Below are 26,733 nucleotides of genomic sequence, written 5' to 3' on the forward strand. Positions count from 1 at the left end.
TCACTTTTCCCTTTGGAAGAACATTGTGAATTTGGCTATAGCAGACAGAATCACTTTCCCTTTGGGAGAATATTCTGAATTCCCCCCAGCTGCCTCTCCCCAGACTCCACCAATCCCCCCCAGCAGCCCAGCCCAGCCTGCAGGAGTCCCCCCGGTGTGCCAAGCCTGCCTGGTTGGTTGCTTGCCCCAGGCCCTGTGTGCTGTGAGAGTGGGAATTTCCAGGGAAGGCTTTTCCTTGTGTTTTGCCTGCCATCTGCAGATGCTGCACAGACTCTCCCAAAGGAGCAGAGCGTCGCTAAGCCCAGCCCAGACCAGCTGCAGGTAAACCCCACTGCCCAGTGGGTTCTTTTCTTGTACAGAGCCGCCCCTTCTCTGTACCTCTGCATGGTGGACTGCCAGAACTTTTTGTTGTTGGTTTTTTTGTTGTGCTGCTCCTCACCTTTTTTGTTCCTGAGAGAAAAAAACAAATAAAAAAATCCCCAAATTGAAAAAGTTCTGGAATCCACAGAGCAGGGACAGAGCCACCCTTCTCTGTTCTCCTCCTCGTGTCAGAGTGCCAGTCTCTGAGCGCGTTGTTCTGGGCTGCAGCACTTCCAGCCCTCAGCTTCTCCAGCCCTCTTTTCCTGCTTTTTTCCCCCCTCTTTTCTCCCACTAGGAATTGCCAAATAAATAATTCACTGTGCCTAGATAGGATTTGTTTTCCAGCAGCTTTTCAGGCAGAGGTGAAAACCTTGGAAAAATCTTGGCGCCTCCAAAGTTTTTTCCAGGTGTGGTTTGGGGTGAAGGCTGGGAGAGGTCAGAGAGTCACAAAATCAAGCATAAAAAACACCAACTTTAGGATCATTGCCAAGCTGAAGATTTTTCCTTGGTTGTTCCTGCTGATTCCAGAGGCTTTAAAGAGAAATAGTTTGTAGTTTTTATTCTAAATTATTTCCTCTTCCTACCTGCTTGGTCTCATCCTGCAGCTGGTGCCTGGGGATGGAAGTGCTGCATCCCCTTGTCCCTGCAAGCTCTGCTGGGCTCATTCCTGGATTTTCCTTCCTGCAGCTCAGCCAGGAGGAAGGATCTGACTCTGGGATCCTGGAGGGTGACAGCAGAACCTCAGCTCCTGCTACCTCAGAGCCCAAATGTGACACTTGTGAAGGTGAGGGACAAATTTCTGCATTATCACAATGTTTGCAAATGCATGTGAGACACAGAGCAGCAAAATGCTGGAGGAGGGACTCAAAAAAAAAGCCCTGGTTTGGAACAGAAGAATTCAAAATCTTTGTGTTAAAGACTGAGAAGTTACAAAGTTCACCACAGGTATTTTCTTAGTTTCTGGTCATAAATAAATGCTCTGAATGCAGTGACAGGTTAAGCCCCAAAATCCCATCTCTCACTGAGTAATGCCATGAGAAGAAACCTTCTAGGCCTTGCTGGAGGGTGTTTTAAGTGCTGGAATTATCTTTGGATCCATCCCCTTCCCAAGGGAGGCTCCTGAGCTCACAGAACCCAGCCTGGGCTGGCTGCAGTCGTTCCCTGCAAACCAAGCAGGGAACTGAACAAAAATGGGAATTTTTAGGTGGATCTGCTGTGAGATTTTTTTGGTGGGTCACTCATGGAGATTTCACAAATTTTGGGAGCAATTTTCCTGTTTTTCCACTTTTTATTCTCTCTTATCAATGAACCTCAGTTGGAAAAGCAGCTCCTTGTTTCCAGCTCAAATGGGAGAGCTGGAAATTCCCGGGATTTACAAACCAGCCTTGGAAACCCTTGGAAAATTCCCTGGGTTTCCAAACCAGCCTTGGAAACCCTTGGAAAATTCCCTGGGTTTACAAACCAGCCTTGGAAACCCTTGGAAAATTCACTGGATTTACAAACCAGCCTTGGAAACCTTTGGAAAATTCACTGGATTTACAAACCAGCCTTGGAAACCTTTGGAAAATTCCCTGGGTTTCCAAACCAGCCTTGGAAACCCTTGGAAAATTCCCTGGGTTTCCAAACCAGCCTTGGAAACCCTTGGAAAATTCCCTGGGTTTCCAAACCAGCCTTGGAAACCCTTGGAAAATTCCCTGGGTTTCCAAACCAGCCTTGGAAACCCTTGGAAACTCCAGGCACTGGAGGGAGGGAGATCCAAGGTGATCCTGAATTCTCAGTTTGGGATCCCAGGCTGGAGCATGGGGAGGATGGGTCCCACTTCTTGGGAATTTAGGAGCTGCAAACAGAATTCCAACCAGTCCTTTCTGCATTTTAAATCACTTCAGAAACCCACTCAGGGCTGGCTGGTGAAATGTTTGTGTTTCTGTGGTGAAACTTTAAATTAAACTCAGCCTGTCCCAGTCCAGGGGTGCTGGGAACATTGGGATGTTCCTGATTTGTGCAAGGATTTTTGTCAGATGGAGCTTCCAAACCCCAGAGCTCTCAGCCTGATGCAAGAAGTCAAAAAACCCAGATTTGAGCCCAATTTTTTTCTGTGCTGGTGTCTCTTACCCAATGACTTGGACTGTGCTTGGCTCTTCCAGACAGTGATTTGATAGAAAACCTCTCCAAAAGCAAAAAGCCCAAGCTGGACCTGGTTTTTGAGGAATGGGATGTGGCTGGGCTGCCATGGTGGTTTTTAGGGAATCTCAGAAGCAATTACAAATCCAGGAGTAACGGATCCACGGATATTCAGACTAACCAGGTGTGTAAAGAAGGGCCTCATGTCCTCTTCTGTCCTCTTTTGACTTCCAAGGAAATCAAATATTCTGGTTTTTTTCTCCCTTTCCCCTTCCCACTCCGGGATTTTCAGCCTTTTTCCCACTCTGGGCCTTTCTCTTTGGGTGGTTGGTGAATTTTAGGGTTTTTAAATCAACCAAACTCTTTTTCTCAAGGCCCTCAGAGGTGCCTGGATTTCATGAGTTGCCCTTTTTTTTATTGGGGTGAACATTGTAGGGTGGTGGCCACGCTGAAAGGGGGAGATGGAAAAGGTGGAAGTTGGAAAAAGGGAAAATGGTGAGGTGGAAATTGGGAAAAGGGGAACTTGAGAGGTGGAAATTGGAAAAAGAGGAGCCTGTGAGGTGGAAATTGGGAAAAGATTGGGAAAAGGGGAACTTGTGAGGTGGAAATTGGAAAAGAGGGGAACTTGAGAGGTGGAAATTGGAAAAAGAGGAGCCTGTGAGGTGGAAATTGCAAAAAAGGGGAATCTGAGGTAAAAATTTTAAAAATGGAAGCCTGTGAGGGGGAAATTGGGAAAAGAGGGAACTTATGAGGTGGAAATTGGGGAAAGGTTGCAAAAGGGGAGCCTGTTAGGTGGGAATTGGAAAAAAGGGAATCTGTGAGGGGAAAATTTTAAGAATGGAAACCTGTGAGGTGGAAATTGAGGAAAGGTTGGGGAAAGGGGAGCCTGTGAGGTGGGAATTGGGGACAGGGTGAGCCTGTGAGGTGAAAATGGAAAAAGGGGAATCTGTGAGGGGAAAATTTTAAAAATGGAGGCCTGTGAGGTGTGAATTGGGAAAAGGAGTGCCTGTGAGGTGGAAATTGGAAAAAAATTGAATCTGTGAGGTAAAAATTTTAAAAATGGAAGCCTGTGAGGGGGAAATTGGAAAAACCTGAGTTGGTGAGGGGGAAATTGGGGAAAGAGGGAACTTAGGAGGTGGAAATTGGGGAAAGGTTGCAAAAGGGGAGCCTGTTAGGTGGGAATTGGAAAAAAAGGAATCTGTGAGGTAAAAATTTTAAAAATGGACACCTGTGAGGTGGAAATTGGGAAAAGGGGGGCCTCTAAGGGAGAAATTGGGAAAAGAGAAGCCTGTGAGGGGAAAATTGGGAAAATGGCAGCCTATGAGGTGGAAATTGGGAAAAAACTGAGTTGGTGAGAAGGAAGGAGGGAACTTGTGAGGTGGAAATTGGGGAAAGGTTGGGAAAAGGGGAGCCTGTGAGGGGAAGATTGGGGAAAGATGAGCCTGTGAGGGGGAATTGGAGAAAAGGGAATCTGTGAGGGGAAAATTTTAAGAACGGAAACCTGTGAGGTGGAAATTGAGGAAAGGTTGGGAAAAGGGGAACCTGTGAGGTGGGAACTGGGGACAGGGTGAGCCTTGAGGTGGGAATTGGAAAAAAGGGAATCTGTGAGGGGAAAGTTTAAAGAATGGAAACCTGTGAGGTGGAAATTGGGGAAAGGTTGGGAAAAGGGGAACCTGTGAGGGGAAGATTGGGGAAAGATGAGCCTGTGAGGGGGAATTGGAAAAAAGGGGAATCTGTGAGGGGAAAATTTTAAAAATGGAGGCCTGTGAGATGAAAATTGAGAAAAGGGGGGGCGTGTGAGGCAGAAATTTTCAAAAGGGCTGTCTGAGGGCAGGGATGTGCCCGGGGCGTTGGAAATTGTTGGGAGAGGAAAATGGGACAATGCTGAATGTGGAGCTGCTCCTAAATGGTTTTTCCTGTTTTTTTCCCCTCAGGACATTGACACTGCCATAGTTTCAGACACCACCGATGACCTGTGGTTCCTCAACGAGTGTCCCCTGGACCAGGGCACTGCTGGGCTCAAGGTGGAAGTGCTGGACTGTGAGGAGGTCAAAGAAGGTGACACCACCAAGGTACCTCTGGCACAGTTTTCTCTGTTTTAATTCATCCCATGCTGCCCTTGGAAAGGCTGGATCTGTTCCCATCCAGAGGCTAAATCCTGTTTAGAAAAGGCTGTCACCATTCCTCATGTGTTTGATGGTTTTCCTGCTTGGGTTTTGGTTTAAATTCAATTTTTCAAGGCATAAAATCAATTGAAAATGAATTAAACTTCTCGCAGCGACTTAAGCGGGTTTCTAACCAATATCTGCAAGAGTTATAAATCAAAAATCATGGAATTAAGTTTAGAAAAGGCTTTTAAAAATTGAGTCTAGCTAAAAACTCAATGAGGAAAATCTGATCATGGTAAACCAGCAAAAGTTACCAACATTCTGCAAAAGAACCACTGCAAAAACGGGTTTTAATTCACTTTTAGAAGTGATTTAATGAGCAGGGTGATGCTGTAATCATTTAATTTGGGGTGTGCAACACCAGGCAAACGATAAATAGGGAATATTCCAACATTCCCACCCTCTGACAGTGCTTTTCTGGAATTCCAGGTGCCTGAGGATGTGTGCTTGGATGAGTTGGAGGATTCCCAGTGCCTGAGTGATGACACGGACACAGAGGCTGCTTCCGAGGTGGGAATTCCTTGGGATTACCTGGGGCTGGAAGGGCTCATCCCACATCTGCTGCTGGTTTTGGGGTGGGAAAAGCTGATTTTCGTGTGGGTTTCTGAAAAGAAAAGTGGCTGGGTGTAGTTATGTTAATAGCCAGGCATGGTTTATTAAGGGTTTTAATAAGATTTTAATTCCATGTTGTCCTCTGGATGGAAAATCTGGAGGATTGTCTTTGGAAGGGATTTGGAAATCTCAAGTAGCACTTTATAATCTCTCAAAAAGTCAGAATTTTAATGGTTTTTAGCAGAATTTTAATGGTTTTAGCAGAATTTTCCAGCCTGGAATAAATGGGGATGTCCCTGGCTTTGGACAGCTGAGTCCTGGCTCTGCACTTGTGCAGCTCCTGCCCTTTTCTGTGAGATAATGAATTAATAAATCCATTAATTGTGCAGATTCAACAGCTGGTAAGTGATGGGTGAGCCTGGAAAAAAAATTCCTGCCATGTTCCAGGAGCTCTCCCCTTGAATTTTGAGCAAAATATTGAAAATTCTTTTAAAATTAAATAAAAATAAGCTGCCCCAACTTGGATACTTCCAGAGGGCTGGGAGAGAGGAAGGAGAGGAATTCATGAGGGACAGATCCAGGATTAATCAATCCCAAGCCACAAAATGTTGATTTTCCAGCTTATAAATCGCTCATAAATAAATTTTTTTTTAACGACGCTTCCTTGCTACTTTTCCCACATGGCCAAAACGAGGAATACCCAAAAATAAATTGATTTTTTTTTTTTTTTGCTGGAATTTTTGCCTTAAATCCCTCAGGATTGCTGGCAATGCTCCAAGTGCAGGAAATTCAACTCTCCGGGAAAAAGGTACTGCTTCCGCTGCTGGGCCCTGCGCAAGGACTGGTACAGGGACTGCCCCAAACTGCCCCATTCCCTGTCCCTTTCCAACATCAATTCCATGGAAAACCAGGAGCAGGATGAAGGGATGGATGTCCCAGACTGCAGGAGGACGATCTCAGCCCCGGCTGGCCAACCCAAACACCTTTTCCTGGGAGAAACCAAACCCCAAGGCTCCATCGAGTCCTTGGATTTGGCACAGGAGGGGAAAAATCGGGATTTTGCCAAGCTGAAGAAAGAGGAGGAGATGGAATCTTTGGAGAGCATCAAAACCCTGCTGAATCCCTGCTTCCTGTGCCAGCACAGGCCTCGGGATGGGAATATTGTCCACGGAAGGACTGCTCACCTGGTGGCCTGCTTCAGGTGTGCCAGGATGCTGAAGAAGAAGAGGTCGCCATGTCCCGTGTGCAGGAAGGAGATCAAGATGGTCATCAGGATCTTCATGGGGTAGGGAGGATTCCTGCCCCTAAAGTAACCCCAAAATCTGGATTTTTTGCACTCAAGGCTCTATTACAGTATGTGCAGGAAGGAGATCAGGATGGCCATCAGGATCTTCATAAAATAACCCCAAAATCTGGATTTTTGCACTCAAATCCCAATTTCAGTGTGTGCAGAAAGGAGATCACGATGGTCATCAGGATCTTCATAAAATAACCCCAAAATTTGGGTTTTTGCGCTCAAATCCCAGTTTCAGTATGTGCAGAAAGGAGATCATGATGGCCATCAGGATCTTCATAAAATAACCCCAAAATCTGGATTTTTGCACTCAAGTCCCAATTTAAGTGTGTGCAAAAAGGAGATCACGATGGCCATCAGGATCTTCATAAAATAACCCCAAAATATGGATTTTTGCACTCAAATCCCAATTTAAGTGTGTGGAGGAAGGAGATCAGGATGGCCTTCGGGATCTTCATGAAATAACCCCAAAATTTGGATTTTTGCACTCAAATCCCAATTTAGGTGTGTGCAGAAAGGAGATCAGGATGGCCATCAAGATCTTCATGGCCTAGCAGGACCTTCTACTCCTAAACCCCAAAAATAGGGTTTTTTGCACAAAAACCCCAATTCCAGAGCTCGGTCTGCAGGATCAAGATGGTCATCAGGATCTTTATGGGATAGCAGGACCTTGTGCACCTAAAATAACCCCAAAATGAAGATTTTTGCACTCAATCCCCAATCCCAGAGCTCAGCCAGTGAAACCAAAGAGTACCAAGATTTAATCCCATCAAGAATCCTCTGCAGGATCCACTTTTTCATGGAATTCACCTCGAGATCAAAACCCCAGCTTGGAAATTTTCCCAATTTCTCATCTTCAGCCCGATTTTATCCCTCGGGATTCTTTCTCCTGACCAAGAACAGCAGATTTGGGAAAAAGTGAAACCTTTGGAATGGTTTTTTTTTCCCATAAATCCCAACTTGTGCAATTCCTTTGGAACTGATAGTTAAAAACAGAAATAAATATTTATGGTGGGAGGCCAGGGGATTTGTTTTGGAGAGAAGAAGAAGAACTTTATTCCTAATTTTTTTATTGTTTAAGGTCGGCAGGGTGAAGAATTCCTTGCTCACAGATGGGAAATAAATCTTAAGTTTTTAATCCACACCTCTCAGGTCACAAATGAGATGGAAAAATAATAATAATAATAATGTTATATTTTTCTTTCTTTTTGGGCTCCTTAATTTCTATTTCTTCTCTTTTTTGTATATTTAAATCTATTCTGTGTCGCCTCTGTCCAGCAGGATTCAATTCCAGCAGCTCTGGGATATTTGGGTTGTTCCACCTGCCCTCACCCATCCTTTAGGCTAAAACAATCCTCATTTTTGAGCGATTTGAAAAGTGGCTTAAAAATTAAACACATTGTTTTAAGGGATAAAATAATTCATTTTAAGCCCCATTTGCACCCTTTCAAGGCAGATTTTTCCCCCTTTCCAAGAAAATTTTTTCCCATTTCCAAGCAATTTTTTTCCCATTTCCTGGCAAAATTGTTCCCCCTTTTCAGGCAGGTCTTTCCCCTTTTCAAATACATTTTTTCCCTCTTTCCAGGCAGATTTTTCCCTCTTTTCAGACAGATTTTTTCCCCCTTTTCCAGGTACACTTTTCCCCCTTTTTAAGGAAATTTTTTCCCCTTTCCAGGCAGATTTTTCCCCCCATCCAATGTCTGCAAAATCCCTTGGTGCTGGCAGCAGTAAAGCCTCTGGATTTGAACCTTTATTCTCCAGCCCATTCCCAATCCCATTCACTCTGACATTTTCATGGGGTCACCCACCCCACCCCACCTTTTTCCCAGTGGAGTTTTTCCCCCTTTTCCAGCTGTTTTTTGGGATCAGTGCTCCTGGGGAAGGCAGAGCTCACTAGAGGGCACCCACGCCCAGCTCCTGCTGCTTTCCCTCGTTCCAGGATCCGCATTCCCGGCTGGAGAAGGTGCTCAGGGCCACCGTCCCATGGCTGAGGCTTGGTTTTCCTGATTTCCCAAACTCACAAATCCAAGTTTTCCCCCTATCCCAAATCGCAGTGATGCCCCTTGGACCCCTCCGGGTGCATCTCAACATTCCCAGGTTTTGTTCCTTCTTCCTCCCCTCTTTTCTTCCTGTTTTTATTTTTTTTTTCCTTTTTCCCTGGTTTACCCTTTATCCACAAAAGTTTTGGGATCCTGTGGGATCCAGGATCCATCCAGCCCCACAGGGAAGTGTCACCATCACCATTTCCCATTCTTCCATCCCAGATCCTCCCTTCCTGCTTCTCCCCAGGTGACAGCAGTGATAGAGCAGGGCGTGACACTTGATTTGATGATCCCAACATCCCAAAAATAACCCCAAACCCTCCACAGATCCCAAAGGAAAAAAACCTCTTTTTTTTTTGGGTTTTTTAGGTTTTTCTTGTATTTCCAAAGCAGGGACTGTCCAGCGAGGGAGGTGACACTGGGGTTGCTTTGTTTGATGATCCCAAGACTCCAAAAAACCCCAAAAAAGAAACCCCAGACCCCACACAGATCCCAAAGGAAGAATCTTCTTCCTTTTAGGGGTTTTTAGGGTTTTTTTGTATTTCCAAAGCAGGGACTGTCCAGCAAAGGAGGTGACACCTCTGGGGTGTCCCTGGTGCCAGGGGGACGCAGGATTGGGGTTCCTTTTATGGCTCTTCACCCACCTGGGGCATTGTCCCAAGGGCATTGTCTGTCCCCTCCCATCTTCCCAGAGGGATTTTTTTGGGATCCACGGCCAAATCCAGCCCCTGCACACAGATCCAGGACCACCAGAGGCCCCTGTCCCATGGATCCTGAGGCTCCTCAAGGTCATGTCCACAAAATCCAATTTTTTCCCAGCATCTTTTTTTTTTGGTAAAAAACCCTTTCCCCCCTCCCCACCCACCCCAAAATCCCTCTGAACCCCCCCAAAATCCATCCTCCCTCAGCACTCCAGGGGTGCTGCCTGCACCTCCACGGCCAGGAGGTGTCCCCGGGGCTGCACGGGATAAACCACGCGCACGGCCCCGGCGACGCCACGGAGCGATTCCCGCCTGGATCCGCTGCTCACCGCCACCCCCAGCAGCAGCAGGCACAGCAGCAGCGCCGTCACCAGCGTCCCCTGTCCCCACGGCATGCCCTGCCTGGCCTCTTTAGTCCTGGCGCTCACACAGGCCACCCTGAGCGGCGATGCCACCAAGGTGACGTGCAGACACGCCCGGTACTCGGTGTCGGGGCGCAGCCGGGTGACGTTGAAGCTGTGGGTGCCCGCCGGGATCCGCGCCGAGCCCAGCACCGAGCCCGGCGCCAAGCTGGCCCAGGTGAGGTTGGAGGAGACGGCGTTGAGGCACGGCCGCCAGGCCAGCAGGACATGGTGGGGCTGCACATCCACCACCAGCAGCTCCAGCTCGGCCTGGCCCAGCGGGAAGGAGCGGTTGACCAGCACGCGGACGCCGCGGGTGTCGGCGCCCAGCAGGTTGTGAGCCACGCACGTGTAGAGCCCGGCCTCGCGCGCCGCGATCCCGCGGATCTCCAGCGTCCCCTCCGAGTGCACCTTGAACTTCCCGTCGTCCCCGAACGGCAGCAGCTTCGCCCCGGCCGGCGTCACCCAGTAAATCTCCGGCTCCGGCTCTGCCAGCGCCCGGCAGTGCAGGGCCACGTTGTCACCCACCTCGGCCTCCAGGCGCGCCGGGATGCTGCGGGCGGAGATGAGCGGCAGGCACTGCTCCGTCATCTCCCGGAAAGGGACGTCGCGGATGTGGCGGCGCTGGAGGTCGGGGGGCTCGGCGCAGAGCGTGGACTGGGGCTCGATGAAGCGCACGCGGGGCCGGGTGCTGTTGACCCAGCGGATGACGCAGTCGCAGCGCAGCGGGTTGCCGTGGATGCTGATCTCCTGCAGGTTGGGCAGCGACTCCACCGTCTGCCGGTGCAAGGCACTTAGGGCGTTGTTGTTGAGCATCAGCGTCTCCAGCTGTGGAAGGTGCTGGAAGGCCTTGGGGTGGATGAAGGACAGCTTGGGGTTGTTGGTGACGTCCAGCTTGGTCAGCTCGGGGAGGTTGATGAGGGCGAACTGGTCGATGGACACCAGCTCGTCCATGTTGTTGAGGCCCAGCTCCTTGAGGTGCAGCATGTTGGTGAAGTCGCTCTGCTTGACCCTCTGCAGCGGGTTCTTGTTCAGATCCAGGAATTTCAGGCCGGGCACCTGCTGCAGAGCCCTCTTGGGGACGTCTGCCAGCTTGTTGTCGTAGAAGGACAGGCTCTCCAGGCTCCTCAGCCCTTCCAGGGCGTAATCCGAGATCTCCCGCAGCTGCATCCCGGCCAGCACCAAACTCCGCAGGTTGCCCAGGGGCCGGAAATTCATGTCCAGGATGGCGTCCACCTTGTTCCCCCCGACCATGAGGATCTCCAGGCTGGGCAGCATCTGGAACCAGCGGCTGTCCAGCGTCCTCAGCAGGTTGGAGTTGAGGTGGAGCCGCAGGAGGCTGCCCAGGCCGGCGAAGGCGCGGGGGGCGATGCTGCGGAGCCGGTTGTGGTTCAGGTAGAGCTCCTGAAGGTTCCCCAAGCCCGGGAAGCTGCTGTCGGGCAGGTCAGAGAGCTGATTCTCCTCCAGGTGCAGGCTGAGCAGCTGGGGCATATTCCTGAGCCCGAAATCCCAGACGTCGGAGAAGCTGTTCTGCGACAGATCCAGCTCGGACAGGTTCCGCAGGTAGCCCAGCTCGCCCTGCTCCAGCCTGGCGATGTTGTTGCTCTGCAGCAGCAGGGTCTGGGTGCCCTCGGGCAGCTCCGGGGGCACCGAGGTGATGAAGAGGTCGTTGCAGTCCACCGTGGCCGCCTCGCGGTAGGCGGAGCGGGGCGTGTACCAGGGCCGGATCTGGCACACGCAGCGCGGGGGACACGCCACCCGCCAGGGCACCGTGGGCATGGCGCTGGCGGCCACCACGCACAGCAGGAGGCAGCTGGGCTGGAGGCCTCTCATTTTGGGCTGCGGGAGGTCACAGGGAGCATCCAGAGCTGGCCACGACGGGGGGACGGCGGTGATGGCGAGGTGGGGACGGCGCCCGTGGGGGGAGATGCTCCATGCGAGCCCCTGGAAGGGTCGGCCCCTGCCTGGCGCCCCCAAAAAGGGGAGCTCAAAGTGCTGGGGGGGCCTCAGTCAGAGCTGGGCCTCTTCTTCCTCCCCAAAGGAGTCGTTCCTGTGCTTGGCTGCATCTTCCGGGCTTCTCCTCGAGGTCATTCCTGGGAAAACAGCAAAGCTGGGTTAGAGGAGGGTTTGGGCTAGCGGGGACCAAGGGGCAGGGACAAGGGACAGGTTGGGGAGGTAAAAACCTGAGGATGGCACCACCAGGACCCTGCCTGGGACCCCCCGTTCCCTCAAAACTGCCCAGCAAATCCATGAATTCCATTTTATATCCTTGGCACTCACTGTGCCCTCCCATCCCAGAGAATCTGGGTGGAATTATCCCACGGAATCAGCCCAGGACCCTCCCAGCAAATCCATGAATTCCGTTTTATTTCCCTGATTGAACTGTATTCTCCCATCCCACGGGATCTGGGTGAAATTACCTCATGGAACCTTCCCAGGACCCCTGAAACAAATCCATGAATTCCACTTTAGATCCTTGGCATTTTCTGCGCCCTCTCATCCCAGAAAATCAGAATTATCCCATGGAATCTGCCCAGGCTGAGCAGAACCAGAGCTGTGAGAGTTGGGAATAATTATCCATGGGAATAATCTTCCTGCAGGCTCTGCTCCCTGCTCCTCATCCTCCCCAGCTCCAAATCCCCCATCCAGGAGCTCCAGCCCCATTTGCAGCCCTCCAGTGGGATATTCCTTAGGGAAAAACTTCCCCCAAACATCAGGAATGCTCTGGGAGGTCTGGGATAAGTTTGAACCCCCCCAGCATCTCCTGCCCCTCTCCCAATCCAGCCTTTGATTCCATTATTTCCTCCAGCTCTCCTGCCCCGTGCTGACCCAAATCCAACCTTTTCTTCCCTTAAAAGCCTCTCACCCAGCAGGGGAAAAAAACAACAACAACAAAAAAAAAAACATTACAAGAGTGGTCAAAGCAAAGTTTCAGTTTTATCCCCGCCGTGCTCTCTCTGGGAAGGGCTCCCGAGCCGAGTTTATTCCACATCAGCTCCTTCTGGATCGATCCCCGCTCTTCTCCCTCCTTCCCCGCTGCTTTTAAAGCAGCTCCTGCAGAACCAGCATGAAAGGAAGGGATGGATCCATCGATTCCCGCTTCCCTCTGATGGATCCACACCTTTCCTTTTAAGTGCTCCGGCGTTTTCGGGTCCGTAAAAGTCTCCAGCTGTTCGAATATCTCAGGAATCTTTTCTCCTTTAAAAGAAAATTATTATGGAGGAATTTGGAGGAGTTTTGTTTCTTTTCTTTGAGGTGGGAAGGAAAGGCTGGAGAAGGCGCCTGGTTCCAACCCTGGTTTTCCAGGGAAACCCCCCCAGCTCCTCTGGTTTTATCCATAATTGGATTTTATCCCATTTTTCCAGCACAGGGCAGGGTTGCAGCATGGATGGCTGGGAGAAATCTTGGATGTGGGATAATCCAGGGGTTTGTGTGAGTCACGGGATGGGAACTTGTGAGAAAATGGTGGATTTGGGAAAATCTGGAACTAAAATTTATGGAAAGGAACAAACCGGGAGAAAAGGAAGAGCTTTAGCAATGAGTGATCCCTGCTGAGGGGGGAAAATCCCAGGAAAGGGTGGGGCTGATCCCGCTGTGCCTGGGAAGCAGCTCCTGGAATTCCTGCAGGGCTGGTGGCACCTCCAGCCTGGTGGGGACAGGGTGGCCCTGTCTGCTGTCACTGCCGGTCCTGAGTGTGACATTCCCAAGGGGTGGCAGCTCCCAGGACGGCTCCTGGGACTTGGCAGAGGGAGATTTGGAACAAGCTCAGCTGGGAGCTGCCCTCCAGCTTCTCCAGATTCTCCGTCTTCTCTGGATTCCCTGGATTCTTCAGCTTCTCCATCTTCTCTGGATTCCCCGGATTCCCCAGCTTCTCCATCTTCTCTGGATTATCCATCTTCCCCAGCTTCTCTGCCTTCACCATTTTCCCCATTTTCTCCAGCTTCTCCAACTTCTCTCGCTTCTCCAGTTTTTCCATCTTCCCTGGCTTCCCCAGCTTTTCAATTTTCTCCATTTTCTCCATCTTTCCTGGCTTCTCCAGCTACTCCAGCTTCTCCATCTCTTTCAGCTTCTCCACGATCCCAGGGTTTTCCAGCCTGGCCTGGGACACTCCCAGGGATGGAGCAACCACGGATTCTCTGGGAATTCCATCCCAGCTCCTCCCAAGCAGGGATTTCATCCCCAAATCCAACTGAAACAGGGAACTGGGACTCCCCAGCATCTCCCAACTCCGAGCAAAGCCTGGAGTGGGAACGGCGCCTCCCTCATGAGAGAATCTCCTGGCTGGGAACTTGGCAGGGAAAATGAACGGAGAAAGGAAGGGAAGGAGGAGAAATAAAAAGGGACAAAAAAAAAAAATTAAAAGGATGAAGAAGGAATAAATACAGGGAAAGAGGAGAAATACAGGGATAAAGGAGAAATACAAGGAAAAATGAGAAATACAGCGGGAAAGGACAAATACGAGGAAAAAGGAGAAAATAAAGGGACAAAAGAGAAGTGAAAGGACAAAAATGAGGAATAAAAAAGGACAAAGGAGAAATACAACGGAAAAGGAGAAATAAATAAAAGGAGAAATAAATAAAAGGAGAAAAAAATAAAAGGAGAAATAAATAAAAGGAGAAATAAATAAAAGGAAGAAATAAATAAAAGGAAGAAATTAAGGGACAAGAAATAAATAAAGGGACAAAGGAGAAATAAATAGAGGGACAAAGAAGCATTAAAAATAGGTTAGAAACTGTTGTAAAATAGTTGATAATTCTTAAGCGTGTGCTGTTAGTTTCCTAACCTATTTTTAACAGAAGAAACAAATCAAGGGACAAAGAAGAAACAAATCAAGGGACAAAGGAGGAATAAACAGAGGCACGAAGGGCCCCGAATGTCGCCGGCTCCGTGGCAACCGCCCCCGCTCGCCCCTCATCTGTATGCCCGGGCTGAGCCCCGCGGCCGCCGCGGCTCCATGGAAACCCCGAGCTCCCGGAGCCCCGGCCCGGAGATGGGAGAAGGGACTGAGGAGCTGCCGCAGGGAACACTCCGTGCCTCCGGGGTGTCCGCAGAAATTCCGCGGGGTTTGGCGCTCGGGGTGGGTGTTCCCGAGGTGGATGTTGCCGGAATGGGAGGGTTTTTATGGGATGGGAAGGTGTTGCTGGAATATGGAAGTTTTCCTGGAATATGAGGGTTTTTCCTGGGTTCCGAGGCTTTTCCCAGGATGGGAAGATGTTGCTGGAATATGAAAGTTTTCCTGGAATCTGAGGGTTTTTCCTGGGATACGAGGCTTTTCCCGGGATGGGAAGGTGTTCCTGGAATATGGAAGTTTTCCTGGAATATGAGGGTTTTTCCTGGGATACGAGGCTTTTCCCGGGATGGGAAGGTGTTCCTGGAATATGGAAGTTTTCCTGGGATGGGAAGGTGTTGCTGGAATATGAAATTTTTCCTGGAATATGAGGGTTTTTCCTGGGTTCCGAGGCTTTTCCCGGGATGGGAAGGTGTTCCTGGAATATGGAAGTTTTCCTGGGATGGGAAGGTGTTGCTGGAATATGGAAGTTTTCCTGGAATCTGAGGGTTTTTCCTGGGTTCCGAGGCTTTTCCCGGGATGGGAAGATGTTCCTGGAATATGGAAGTTTTCCTGGGATGGGAAGGTGTTGCTGGAATATGAAAGTTTTCCTGGAATCTGAGGGTTTTTCCTGGGATACGAGGCTTTTCCCAGGATGGGAAGATGTTCCTGGAATATGGAAGTTTTCCTGGGATGGGAAGGTGTTGCTGGAATATGAAAGTTTTCCTGGAATCTGAGGGTTTTTCCTGGGATACGAGGCTTTTCCCAGGATGGGAAGATGTTCCTGGAATATGGAAGTTTTCCTGGGATGGGAGGGTTTTCCTGAGATACGAGGCTATTCCCGGAATATGAGAGTTTTCCTGGATTTACCAGGCAGTTTCTGGGATGGGAAGGTTTTCCTGGGATACCGGGCTCTTCCTGGAATATGCGAGTTTTCCTGAAACACGAGGGTTTTCCTGGGATACCAGGCTCTTCCTGGAATGTGCGAGTTTTCCTGAAACACGAGGGTTTTCCTGGGATACCAGGCCATTCCCAACCCCTTTCCAGCATCTCCACCCCCCTAAACCCAACGCCACCCCCGAGGGTGACACGGCATGGGACAGCGATGTCCCCACCCTGTGTCCCTCGCAGCAGCCTCCAGCTGCCATTTCGGGATGTTATTCCCTAAAAAACCATTTCCACGACTCAGGGAACACCCGGCAAAGTCCCTGCCGAGGTCTGAGCCGGGAATTTTGCTCGGGAACAGCGGCTTTGGGAGCGTTTCCTTGGAGCTTTTCCCAGCAGAAGGAGGGTGGGTTTAAACGGGATTTTGGGAATAAATCCCTCCCTGTGAGGGCAGCCAGGCCCTGGCACAGCTTTCCCCGCCCTGGAAGAGTCCAAGGCCAGGCTGGACAGGGTTTGGAGCCACCGGGATGGGCAGAATCCGCTCCAAACTCCCTTTTCCAGCGATTTCTCCCCTCACTCAATCCTTGTTTTGTGCACAGGGATGGGATTTTTATTTCTTTTTCCCCCATCCTCCTGCATCTCCGCGAGCAGGGAGGGCTGTGATTCCCGTTCTTCCTGCCTGTCTGGGAGGCAGCCAGGAGATAAAAACGCAGCCAGGAGCAGCGAAGGGCTCGGGGGCAGCAGCCGCCTCTTTTCTCTTATCTCGGTGCTCCTCTGCCTCTCTCCGGCTGGATTTTAATGAGGAGGGCTGGGAAATCAGCCTGGTGTGCTCATCCGGGCGCTCCCAGCCTTGGAATTGTTGCCCTGGCTCTGGAATTGTCTCGGCTCTGGAATTGTTGTTTTTTGTTGTGGTTTTCCCCCTCCAAACGCTCCCAAAGGTTCCCGCGGCTTCCCCAATCCAGGCTCAGATTCCAGCCTGGAAAAAGGGGGCAGGATTTGGCCCTCCCGGCCACGAACTGCACGTTCCAGAGGGATTTGGATGCCACGGTCATTCCCTAAGGATCGCACATCCCGTCCCAAGGGAGCTTCGGAGGCTGAGGAGATGCTCAGGTCCCTGGGCTGGGTCCCTTCTCCAAAATTCAGCTTTTGGAGTTTGGCCTTTCCAAAAGTTCATAAATCCCCAGGGAATTTCAGCCCAGAAGCCTCAAATCCATGATTTTCAACCAGGAAGCCTCAAATCCATGATTTTCAACCAGAAAGCCTCAAATCCACGATTTTCAACCAGGAAGCCTCAAAATCACAATTTTCAACCAGGAAGTCTCAAATCCATGATTTTCAACCAGGAAGCCTCAAAATCACGATTTTCAACCAGAAAGCCTCAAATCCGTGATTTTCAGACAAGAAGCCTCAAATCCATGATTTTCAACCAGAAAGATTTTCCTGATTTTCAGCCAGGAAGCCTCAAATCTGTGATTTTCAGACAAGAAGTCTCAAATCCATGATTTTCAACCAGGAAGCCTCAAATCCATGATTTTCAGACAAGAAGTCTCAAATCCATGATTTTCAGCCCCGGGGCCATCTCGTTTTATCCCTGAGCCTCAGGCCATGGGGTTTACCTGGAGCATTTGGAATTGCCCAAATTCCATGGGGGGAAAAAGCTGGCTGAGCTCTGCCCCTGGAGAAATCCGGGGCTGGGGAGATGGAATTTCACCTGGATTGTCTTTCCCTCTGGAAAATCCAGGTTTTTCACCCCCTCCAGGCCGTGCTGGGCTGGAGCTCTCTGTATTTCTGTATTTTTGGGAGCAGCTCCAGCTCCTGGCAGCAGCTCCAGGCTGCAGCAGGAGCTGAACTCCGGCTGTGCCTGCAGATATCCCCGTTCCCAAATCCCACGTTTCCAACAGCAAATAAGAACATTCCAGGCAGAAATGGGGCGGGGAAGGAGGAAAAAGCTGATTTTGGGGCATTTATCTTCCTGCCATCTCTTTTTTTTTTTTTTTTATGATTTGCAGAGCCTTGGCTCGGTTTTCCTCCCACACAGAATTCCATGGAATTTCCCGATCCAGCCCCTTCCTATCCAGGCAGGAGAGGTCACAGGTGCATTCCCAGAATATCCCAAATATTCCCCTCCTGCCCCACACCTTTCCTGGCCATTCCTGCCTCGTTTTTCCTGAGCCATTCCCAGGATCTCCTTCCTCAGGGATAATTTAGAGCCCTTCAGCCTCTCGAAGCCGTTGCTGAGGGTTCCAGGGAAAGCTTCCAAATGGAATTTGCTTCCAGATTTTGGGGAATTCTGCGATCAGCGCTGCTCCAGTCCCTGCACTGGGAACTGGGAGCCCCCGACATTCCCACAGAGAGATCCAGGATTCCCTGAGAATCCCACAGAGAGATCCAGGATCTCCTGAGCATCCCAGAGAGATCCAGGATCCCCTGAGAATCCCACAGAGAGACAGAGAGATCCAGGATCCCCTGAGAATCCCACAGAGAGATCCAGGATCCCCTGAGCATCCCAGAGAGATCCAGGATTCCCTGAGAATCCCACAGAGAGATCCAGGATCCCCTGAGAATCCCACAGAGAGATCCAGGATCCCCTGAGAATCCCACAGAGAGACAGAGAGATCCAGGATCCCCTGAGAATCCCAGAGATCCAGGATCTCCTGAGCATCCCAGAGAGGTTTGGGATGCCCTGAACATCCCAGGAAAAGTTTGGGATTTCCTGAGCATCCCAGAGAGATCCAGGATCCCCTGAGCATCCCAGAGAGATCCAGGGTTCCCAAGGAGGAATCCCAAAAAATGTTCAGGATTCCCTGGACATCCCGGGGCGGTTTGGTGACAAAGGGGAGCTGGGCTGACAGGCTGTGACATGCACGGACACAACCCCTTAAATTAAACTTTTATCAGCTCTGGGATCCGGAACCCACCGGGAATCCACGGTGAAATTCCCGGGAAAAGGGCCGGGGATGCCAGAGGGGCCTCGGGAGCAGCACGGGATCACTGAGCCTTCATTAGGGTAAATTAAAACGGGAGCGAGATGACAATTGCAATTAGTGAGAGTTAATTGTTCTGATGGCTCTGCAGATTGGGGGAGTTAATTGTGCTGGCTCCCAGGTGGGGCCTGGATCGAGAATGGATCAGGAATGGATCAGGAATGGATTGGGAATGGATTGGGAATGGATCAGGAATGGGAATGGATCAGGAATGGGAATGGATCAGGAATGGATCAGGGATGGATTGGAAATGGATCAGGAATGGATTGGAAATGGATAGGGAATGGATCAGGAATGGACTGGGAATGGATCAGGAATGGGAATGGATCAGGAATGGATCAGACATGGACTGGAAGTGCATCAGGAATGGATTGGAAGTGGATTGAGCATGGATAGGGAATGGACTGGGAATGGATCAGACAATGGATGTCACCTGGTGGGAAACACCAGGACTCCCATCCCATCCCATCCCATCCCATCCCATTCCCTAAAGGAGCTGTGGGATTTTGCCAGGATCAGGCCGGGTTTTTCCATCCCATGGGTGCAGAGGGAATGCTCAGGATCCACATCCTGCTGGAAAATCCCTCTCTGGGAGCTCAGGGAAGGGCTCAGCCCCCCAGAATTCCATAAAATTGGAATTTTGGAGCGCTGCTCCATGCAGGGCACAGCAGGGACGCTGCTGTGTCATTCCCTGTGACCTTCCCAGCGGATCTGGAACGATCGATAATTAATTCCTCATTAACGCCGCCTCATTTGCAGAGCAGCTCCCCCCAAACCTCCCCCCCCCCCGTTCCAAGGGCAGTGGGATGGGGACAGGAATGTCCGGGAATGTCACAGGATTTGAGCTCCAGGGAATGTCAAAAGATTTGAGTTCCTGGGAACGTCAAAGGATTTGAGCTCCCAAATCCCCGTGGTTTTCCATGAATTGTGGGATCCAAAGGACACGGGCTGGGGAGTAGATCCCAAACAATCAGCAGTTTTCCAGCTGGAGAAGGTGGCTCCTGGCATTCCAGGATCCTGGACTGGGTGGAAACCTCCCAGCCCCCAGATCCAGAGGCTGGGAATGGCCGGGAGCGCGGCCCCTCTGGGGTTTTTTTGGGAAGAAATATTCCTGGAGCCTGGTGCTGATGTGGGATTCCCTCTGGAGGGATAAATCCAGGCTCCTTCAGCTTCCCCCGGGCAGGGAGGGAGGGCCGGGAGCGGAAATCCAGGTTATTGAAAGTGAAAAATAAAACAATGGGAATGGTTCAATGGTTCCCTGGGTGGGATTAAAACGGAACTCATGGAGCGAGTGCTCCTGTGGTTTCTCCAGAGGTTCCTGTGGCTGGGAAAAATATTCCTGTGGCTCAGTGATGTTTGCTGCGGGTGGGAATGCTGCACAGGGAAGGGGCTGGAGAGGGGTGGAGAGCAGGGAATCTCAGTGGAGAACTGGGAATTCCACTGGAGAACTGGGAATTCTGCTGGAGAACCGGGAATTCTGCTGGAGAACCAGGAATCTCCCTGGAGAACTGGGAATTCTGCTGAAGAACTGGGAATCTCACTGGAGAACTGGGAATCTCGCTGGAGAACTGGGAATCTCACTGGAGAACCAGGAATTTCACTGGAGAACTAGGAATTTTGCTGGAGAACCAGGAATCTCCTTGAAGAACTGGGAATTCTGCTGAAGAACTGGAAATCTCACTGTAGAACAAGGAATCTCACTGGAGAACTGGGAGTTCTGCTGGAGAAGAGGGAATCTCACTGGAGAAGAGGGAATCTCACTCTGCCAGGCCCTTCCCACTTCCAGCTTTTTGTGTCTCCATCTGTGGATGAATCTGGGAGGCAGGGATGGGGCAGCAATTCCAGGGAATTGCAGAGTCGGGAATGGGTGCCGGGATGGGTTCACAAAGAGCAGGGAGAGCCCCAGGGCTGCTCCCACGGAATTCCAGCTCCGGGTGGCACCTGTGGGAGCGCCCTGGGATCAGAGCCATTCCCAATCCCATGGAAGCCTCTCCCTGGTTTTCTCCTGGAGCATTCCGGCCTCCTTGGATGCCAGAGAGGCCTGGAATGACCAAAGCCCTTGGAATCACATCCCAGATGTGTCTGCAGGATCCAGGATTCTCCTGGAGGAGCCGATCCCGCCCTGGGGATCCCTGGATCCCTGCAGCCTCCAGGGCCTCTGGAATCTGGAATTCCACAAGGACCCTGGAATTCCACAAGGACACGAGGTCCTGCTGCCAGGGGACAGCCCGAGGCGGCCCAGCTCCCAATTCCCAACAAATTCCAAGTCTGGAATCGCTGGCTGCAGGTCAGGGCAGGAAGGAGGGAAGCTCCAGCAGTAAAAAAAAAAAAAAAAAAAAAAAAAAAAAAAAAAAACAACAAACCAAAAAACGGGGAAAAGACCAAATCCAGGCTTTTCAAGCGGATCCAGCCCCGCCAAGGAAGGGGAACAACCCCCAGCATCCCAAAAAAAGCCGCGGATCGGTGCGGATGCCAAGGAGTCATTAGGAATCCTAGGGAAAACCTACGGTTGCCATGGCAACTGCCAGGCAGGGCTCCGGGGCTGCCTCAGCCCCTCCCCGGGCACGGAGCGGATCCGTGGGATGGAGGCAAATCCCGCTGGAGCCGGGCAGGGGACGGAGCAGCGCTGGTTTTATGGAATTTTGGGGGCTGAGCCTCTCCCGGCGCTCCCCGAGAGGGATTTTCCAGCGGGATGTGGATCCGGCACATCCCCCCCGCCCTGTGCCCACCGGGTGGAAAAACCCTCCCTGATTCCCGGTAAATTCCATTTCCAGCTCATCTGGAATGAAATCATCCCACTGAGAGCTGGGAGAGGAGGGAAAAGGGAATTTATCCACGGAGGGAAAACTGGGATGGGCCAGGGTGAGCTCAAACACTGCTGGAGCTGGAATGGCCCTGGAGCAGGAAGGAAAAGCTTCAGAGAGCCAAGGAACATCCCAGCTGTTCCTCATCCCCCTCATTCCCATGGAAAAATCCCTCAGTTTCCAGGGATTCTGCACCAAGAAACAGGAAAACCTGGAAAATGCAGCAGGAAAAGATGATCCCTGTCCCCATAGACCTTGAGGGCTGGTGATGGAACCAAATCCATCTCCCAAATCCATCTCCCAAATCCGTTTCCCAACACGAGTGTGGGCATAGCAGGAGAAATTCCTGCTCTCCCATCTTTTCAGCATCTTGGGAATTCCAGGAAAACTGGAAAAATCCATGGCCAAGCCAGGGAGGACAACCCTGCCCTAGAGGATTTTACTGGGAAAAAAAGGAGCCAAGAAATTACTAAAAACAGCTGGGAAATGCCCCTGAAATCCCTTTTTTTTTTTTTAAACAAGAATTCCATGGAAAGGGAATTCCAGCGTGGATGGAAATTCAGGACCCTGCAATTCTGAAGGACTGACCCTGATCCCGCCCCTGGCTGCTTCCAAAGGGATGAATCCCGCCGAGCTCCAGGAATTCAGGAATGCTGGAGCTTCCCAGAGCCGGGATTTGGACAACCAATGCCGGGAGCTCGTGGGAGTTGGGAAAAGTGACTCAGAAACGGGACCGAGCTCATAATTTTCCATGGGAATCCAAACATTCCTGGAAAAAACTCGGCTCTGCAGGAATTTGCAAATCGGGATTTTAAAGCCACCGCCCCATTTCCTTTTTTTTTTTTTTTGGGAATTCAAGGCGAGGGAGAGGCTTTGATGAGGCGTCAAACGCCGCTTGGAGCAGCCAAAATATTCCTTGAAATTTAAGGATCATCCTGGAAAGGGCAACAACCACACGATGGAAAAGCTTTGGCAAAGGTTCTCCTGGCACAAACCAAATTGGTAGATTTTTAATGGATCATAAAAATCCCTTTTTTCCCCCTTTTTCCAGGTAGAATTTGTATTTTTAATGCTTTTCCCCCCGTCTCTATTCCCAAAGGTCCTGCTGGGAATCAGGGAAGCAAAGCTGCTTCTTTTCCTTCCTAAAAAAGATCTGGAGCTGGCTGCTCTGATCCTTTGGGAAAAGATGGTTAAGATGCAAAACCCCTTTTCCTGCTGATTCCAAATTCCTCATTTAAAATTCCTTATTAAATCCTCTCTCTTCCCAAAAAACCCCAATTTTTTTCCCAGCCTGGATTCTCCTCATTTTGGCCACTGGGAAGGACAAAGCACCAACCCTCAAAATTGATTATTTGGGATTGATTATTTTTGTTAGGATCATTCTCAATTCCACTAAAAATGGGATTTTTAACAGAGACTGGGAGACTCTGGAGCCTGGAGAGGGTCAGGAAGATCCAGGATTATTCCTGGAGGGGGAAAACCCAGCCTTAATTCCAAGCGGAGCTGGTGAATAACTGATCCCGAATAATTTATCCCAAATAATTTATCCTGAATAATTTATGGATCCAGTCTGGGTGAGAAGAGCCCCAGACTTCAGTCCCAATTAAGGCCTTTGTGAATTGTCTGGGAACGGATCCCAATTTTTCCCATATTTATTTGTTGCCCGGGATCGCGCTCCAAACGGAGCCGCCGCACAATTCCTGCTTTTCCCGAGTGTTTGCAAACAGCTCCCACTGCCAGCATTTGGAGGGGGTTTTCCAGCCCCTATCCCACCTTGGAATCTGTGGGAATTTCATGGCAATGATCCCCAAGAACTCCTGGTTGGATGAAGAGAGGACAGCAAAGGCTCCCGAGGTGATTTTTCCCAAAAAATCCTAAAATTCAGCTGCTGGATCCACCTTTTCCAAAGCCTTCCATAAATGAATGGATGGCCTGGAATGCTGCTGGGAATTCCAGAGGCTGCCAGGGTCCTGCATAAATGGATGCTGGAAGTTGCCAGGTTTATCCAGGTTTATCCCCCCACTCAGGAGCAGCGATCCCAATCCCAAAATTCCACCCCAAAAATCCCGGTGCTGGGCTTTATCCACAGGGAACGCCCCCAAATTTCAGGGGTTTTGAACTCATCCCATTTTCCTGCTTATCCCGGTGCCCTGGCAGGAAGCAGCAGCTGGGATTGGGATTCTCCTTCCTGAGCTGGGCCGGGAATTATTCCCTTGGGAATAATCCCATAAAACCAAAGTCATGGGAGAGGGAGAGATCCCAGCCCTCATTCCAGGGGCTGGAACCTTGGGATTGGGAACAGACAGTGGGAACTGCTCCTTCATGTCCTGGAGAAGGGATTTGGGATCAAAACAGGGGGTGTTGACGAATTTTTGTGTCCTTTTGGGACATCAGGAATGTTATCCCACGGGATCTCCCAGGGAAGGGAAGAGGCATTGATGAGCAGGGGGATCCAGGAGGAAATCTGGGAATAAAGGGGCAGAGCCTCGTGTTTGGGATTCACCTGCTCAGGTGGAATTCCCAACCTCCCCTGCACCAGCTCTGGGCATTCCCAGCATCCCCCCAAGCCCTGTCCTAGCCAGGAAATCCAGGAACACGGCCCTAAACGTCAGGGAAGTGTTTTTCCAGCTGAAAGCAGGAGCGGGGATGATCCCTGGGCTTCAGGAGAAGGAGCCGGGGCTGGGCAGGGCTGCAGGAGTCCTGCTCCACCTCTGGAATCTGAATTCCGTGGGAATCTGAGATTCCGTGGGAATGGGAACAGCTCCTCTGAACCCCCGAGGGGGCAATTCCAGCTCAACGCCCGCGGTTTTGGGAAAAGAGAATTCCTGCAGCCCCGCTGAGCCCGGATGGGGTCGGGATGGGGCTGGATCGGGGTCCTGCAGAATTCCCGGCCCTTTTCCCTGTGCCAGGGGAATACCACGGGCTCTGGGCACGGCTCAGCTCCCGGTTTTCCTCTGGGATGAGAAGAGAGATCTCAGCCAAAGGGAAGGGTTGGGAATGGGGGGAGAGATCCCAGCCAAAGGGAAGGGTTGGGATTGGGAAGAGAGATCCCAGACGAAGGGAAGGGTTGGGATTGGGAAGAGAGATCCCAGCTAAAGGGAAGGGTTGGGAATGGGAGGAGAGATCCCAGGCAAAGGGAAGAGTTGGGATTGGGGGGAGAGATCCCAGCCAAAGGGAAAGGTTGGGAATGGGAAGAGATCCCAGCCAAAGGGAAGGGTTGGGATTCGGGGGAGAGATCCCAGCCAAAGGAAGGGGTTGGGAACAGCCGAGGAGCAGAGGCCAAGCCTGGCCCTCAGATCCCGATCCTGCTCCGCCACTTCCAGCGGTGCCACAGGTGACGAAGCCGCTCCCACTGCCCGCAGAGGGGACACAGAGAGCCGGGAATGCCAGGAAAAGCCTCAGCAGGGCGGGATCAGCATCCTCCAGCACAGGGAGCCCGGGCTGGAGCCGGGAGATGCTGCCCCATGTCCCTGGAGTGACCTGAGGGACATCCCGGGACAATCCCCAGGACAGGGAATCTTGTCCCGAGCCACCTCCCGCCACCGCAGGCCGGGCCTGAGGGAGGCAGGGATGAGCCATTCCCATCCCAGCTTTTCCAGGGGCTCTGCCCGCACCCAGGCTGCAGGATCGGGGCTCCGGGAAAGGCAGGGCTGGCTCCTGGCTCGGCACCAGCGCCGCGTCCCGAGGAGGGGACAGGGGTGGGACACACAGGGGACACAGGAGGGGACAGAGGTGGCACCCGCGCGTGGCTCCGGAGCTGCCACAGCCTCGGCGCATCCAGGCTGGGGGAAGCGGATGGCGATGGCAGCGCCCACCTGCAGCTCCAGGCACAGCATTCCTGGGAATGCCGCTCCCGGCGGCTCCTCCCGGCCCCCCGCGCCCCTCCGGGCTCCCGCTGGGACCGGCCCTGCGTGCCCAGAGCTTCTCCCGCTCCTCCTGGGCGCCTCCAATCCCTTTTTCCAGGCTCTGGGAGAAGCCAGGGCCGGGCTGAGCACGGGGAGCGGCGAGGGCAGCGCTGGCTCAGCCGCACACGGAGCGCGGGGTCCCTGCCGGCCCCGAGCCCTTTCCCGGAGCGGCTCCGGGGATCGCCCCGGGGCTCTCTGGGCTGGGCTGGGCACGGCCCCGGGCAAGGCTGGGCACGGCCCCGGGGAGCGCTGGGCACGGCCCTGGGGAGCGCTGGGCGCTGGCACAGGGACCCGGGCAGGGCTGGGCACGACTCCGGGCAGGGCTGGGCGCTGGCACAGGGACCTGGGCAGGGCTGGGCGCTGGCACAGGGACCCGGGCACTGCGGGCGGGTGCAGCCGCGGCGGGGAGGGGCAGGGCTGGGCAGCGGAGAGAGGTAAACACGGCACCGGCACAGAAAGCAGGAAAATGACATTAAAATGACACCAAAATGTCAGCGCGGCTGTTCCCGACGCGTCCTTTGCCATCACCTTTGCTGTCCCATCCTCCTCGGCCGGCTGTCCCCTCCCTGGGGTGGCCGAGCAGGTGAAGGAGGGCTGGCCAGGAGCCCCAAGGACCGCATTGTTTCTCTATTTCACACCCAACGTCCCTCCCGTCACATTTTCCGCGTCGCTCGGGCACCGAGGGGTTAATGCCCGGGAAGCGCCGCTCCCGCCTGGATCGCATCCTGCCGGCATCCCTGGATCCCGGCCCCGCCGGCGGCTCCGTGACCAGCGCATCACCCCCGGCCCCGCCGCCCTCACCCCCGCTCCCACCCGCGCCGGGGCCTGGATCCGCTCGATCCCGGAGGAGTTTCCAGGAGCGGGAATGCAGCTCCCTCCCCGCTGGACCCGGGAGCCATCCCTGTCTTCCTCCCGTCCCTTCATCCCCTCCCGGAGCGCCGCTCTCCGTCCATTCCCTGGTTTTTTCCCCCTGTTTTTTTTTCCCCACCCCCTTTATTTCCAAACGCACCATTTCTCCTCAAATCCAGCAGCGAGCAGGGAGAGCAAAGCTCTGGAATGGGAAAAAAAACAACCTCGAGCGAGCCGCCGAGGCGCCGGCTCGGTGCTGCAGCGCTCAGGAGCCCCCCCAAAGTCACCCCCGGCCCAAAAACCCCAAACCACGGCGGTGGCCCCCAACTCACCCTCCGCGTCTGTCCGCGTCCCCCGGCGCCGCTGTCACCGCCTGCCGCCCCCCGCCACAGCTGCCCGCACATCTGGCTCGGCTGGCAGACAAAAGGCCGGGTGGCTCCGGAACTGTCACCGCCGGCGGGGTCTGTCCTTGTCGCTTAGGACGGGGACAGGGCCAGCAGGACCCTCCGGCCACGCTGACCCTCAAGGCTGGAGGCGGCGGGGAGAGCTCCTCACCCTTGGCTCGCCCGGCGCCTTCGCAGCCGCACAGTCCCCGCTCCCCCTCCTCTTCCTCCTCCTCC

At 52.3% G+C, this 26,733-nt stretch overlaps 2 protein-coding genes across 2 annotated transcripts in view; one reads left to right on the plus strand and one right to left on the minus strand.

Annotated features, from left to right (window-relative positions):
* Positions 1-7,700, plus strand: part of MDM4 (MDM4 regulator of p53) — a 21,107-nt gene extending 13,407 nt beyond the window's left edge. The window contains exons 6-11 of the mRNA XM_054648717.2: positions 260-321; positions 1,048-1,144; positions 2,505-2,665; positions 4,416-4,553; positions 5,079-5,159; positions 5,960-7,700. Coding sequence (XP_054504692.1) covers positions 260-321; positions 1,048-1,144; positions 2,505-2,665; positions 4,416-4,553; positions 5,079-5,159; positions 5,960-6,490 — 1,070 coding nt within the window. The 3' untranslated portion in view covers positions 6,491-7,700. The remainder of the gene's footprint in view (positions 1-259; positions 322-1,047; positions 1,145-2,504; positions 2,666-4,415; positions 4,554-5,078; positions 5,160-5,959) is intronic.
* On the minus strand, positions 7,616-26,733 carry LRRN2 (leucine rich repeat neuronal 2). Its single transcript, XM_054648749.2, has 2 exons — positions 26,446-26,733; positions 7,616-11,732 (listed from the first exon to the last, which is right to left on the minus strand). The coding sequence occupies exon 2, from the start codon at positions 11,470-11,472 to the stop codon at positions 9,442-9,444; it is 2,031 nt and encodes a 676-aa protein (XP_054504724.2). The 5' UTR covers positions 11,473-11,732; positions 26,446-26,733; the 3' UTR covers positions 7,616-9,441.

This window comes from Agelaius phoeniceus, chromosome 25 (genome assembly GCF_051311805.1).
Source record: "Agelaius phoeniceus isolate bAgePho1 chromosome 25, bAgePho1.hap1, whole genome shotgun sequence".
Taxonomy (NCBI): Eukaryota; Metazoa; Chordata; class Aves; order Passeriformes; family Icteridae; genus Agelaius; species Agelaius phoeniceus.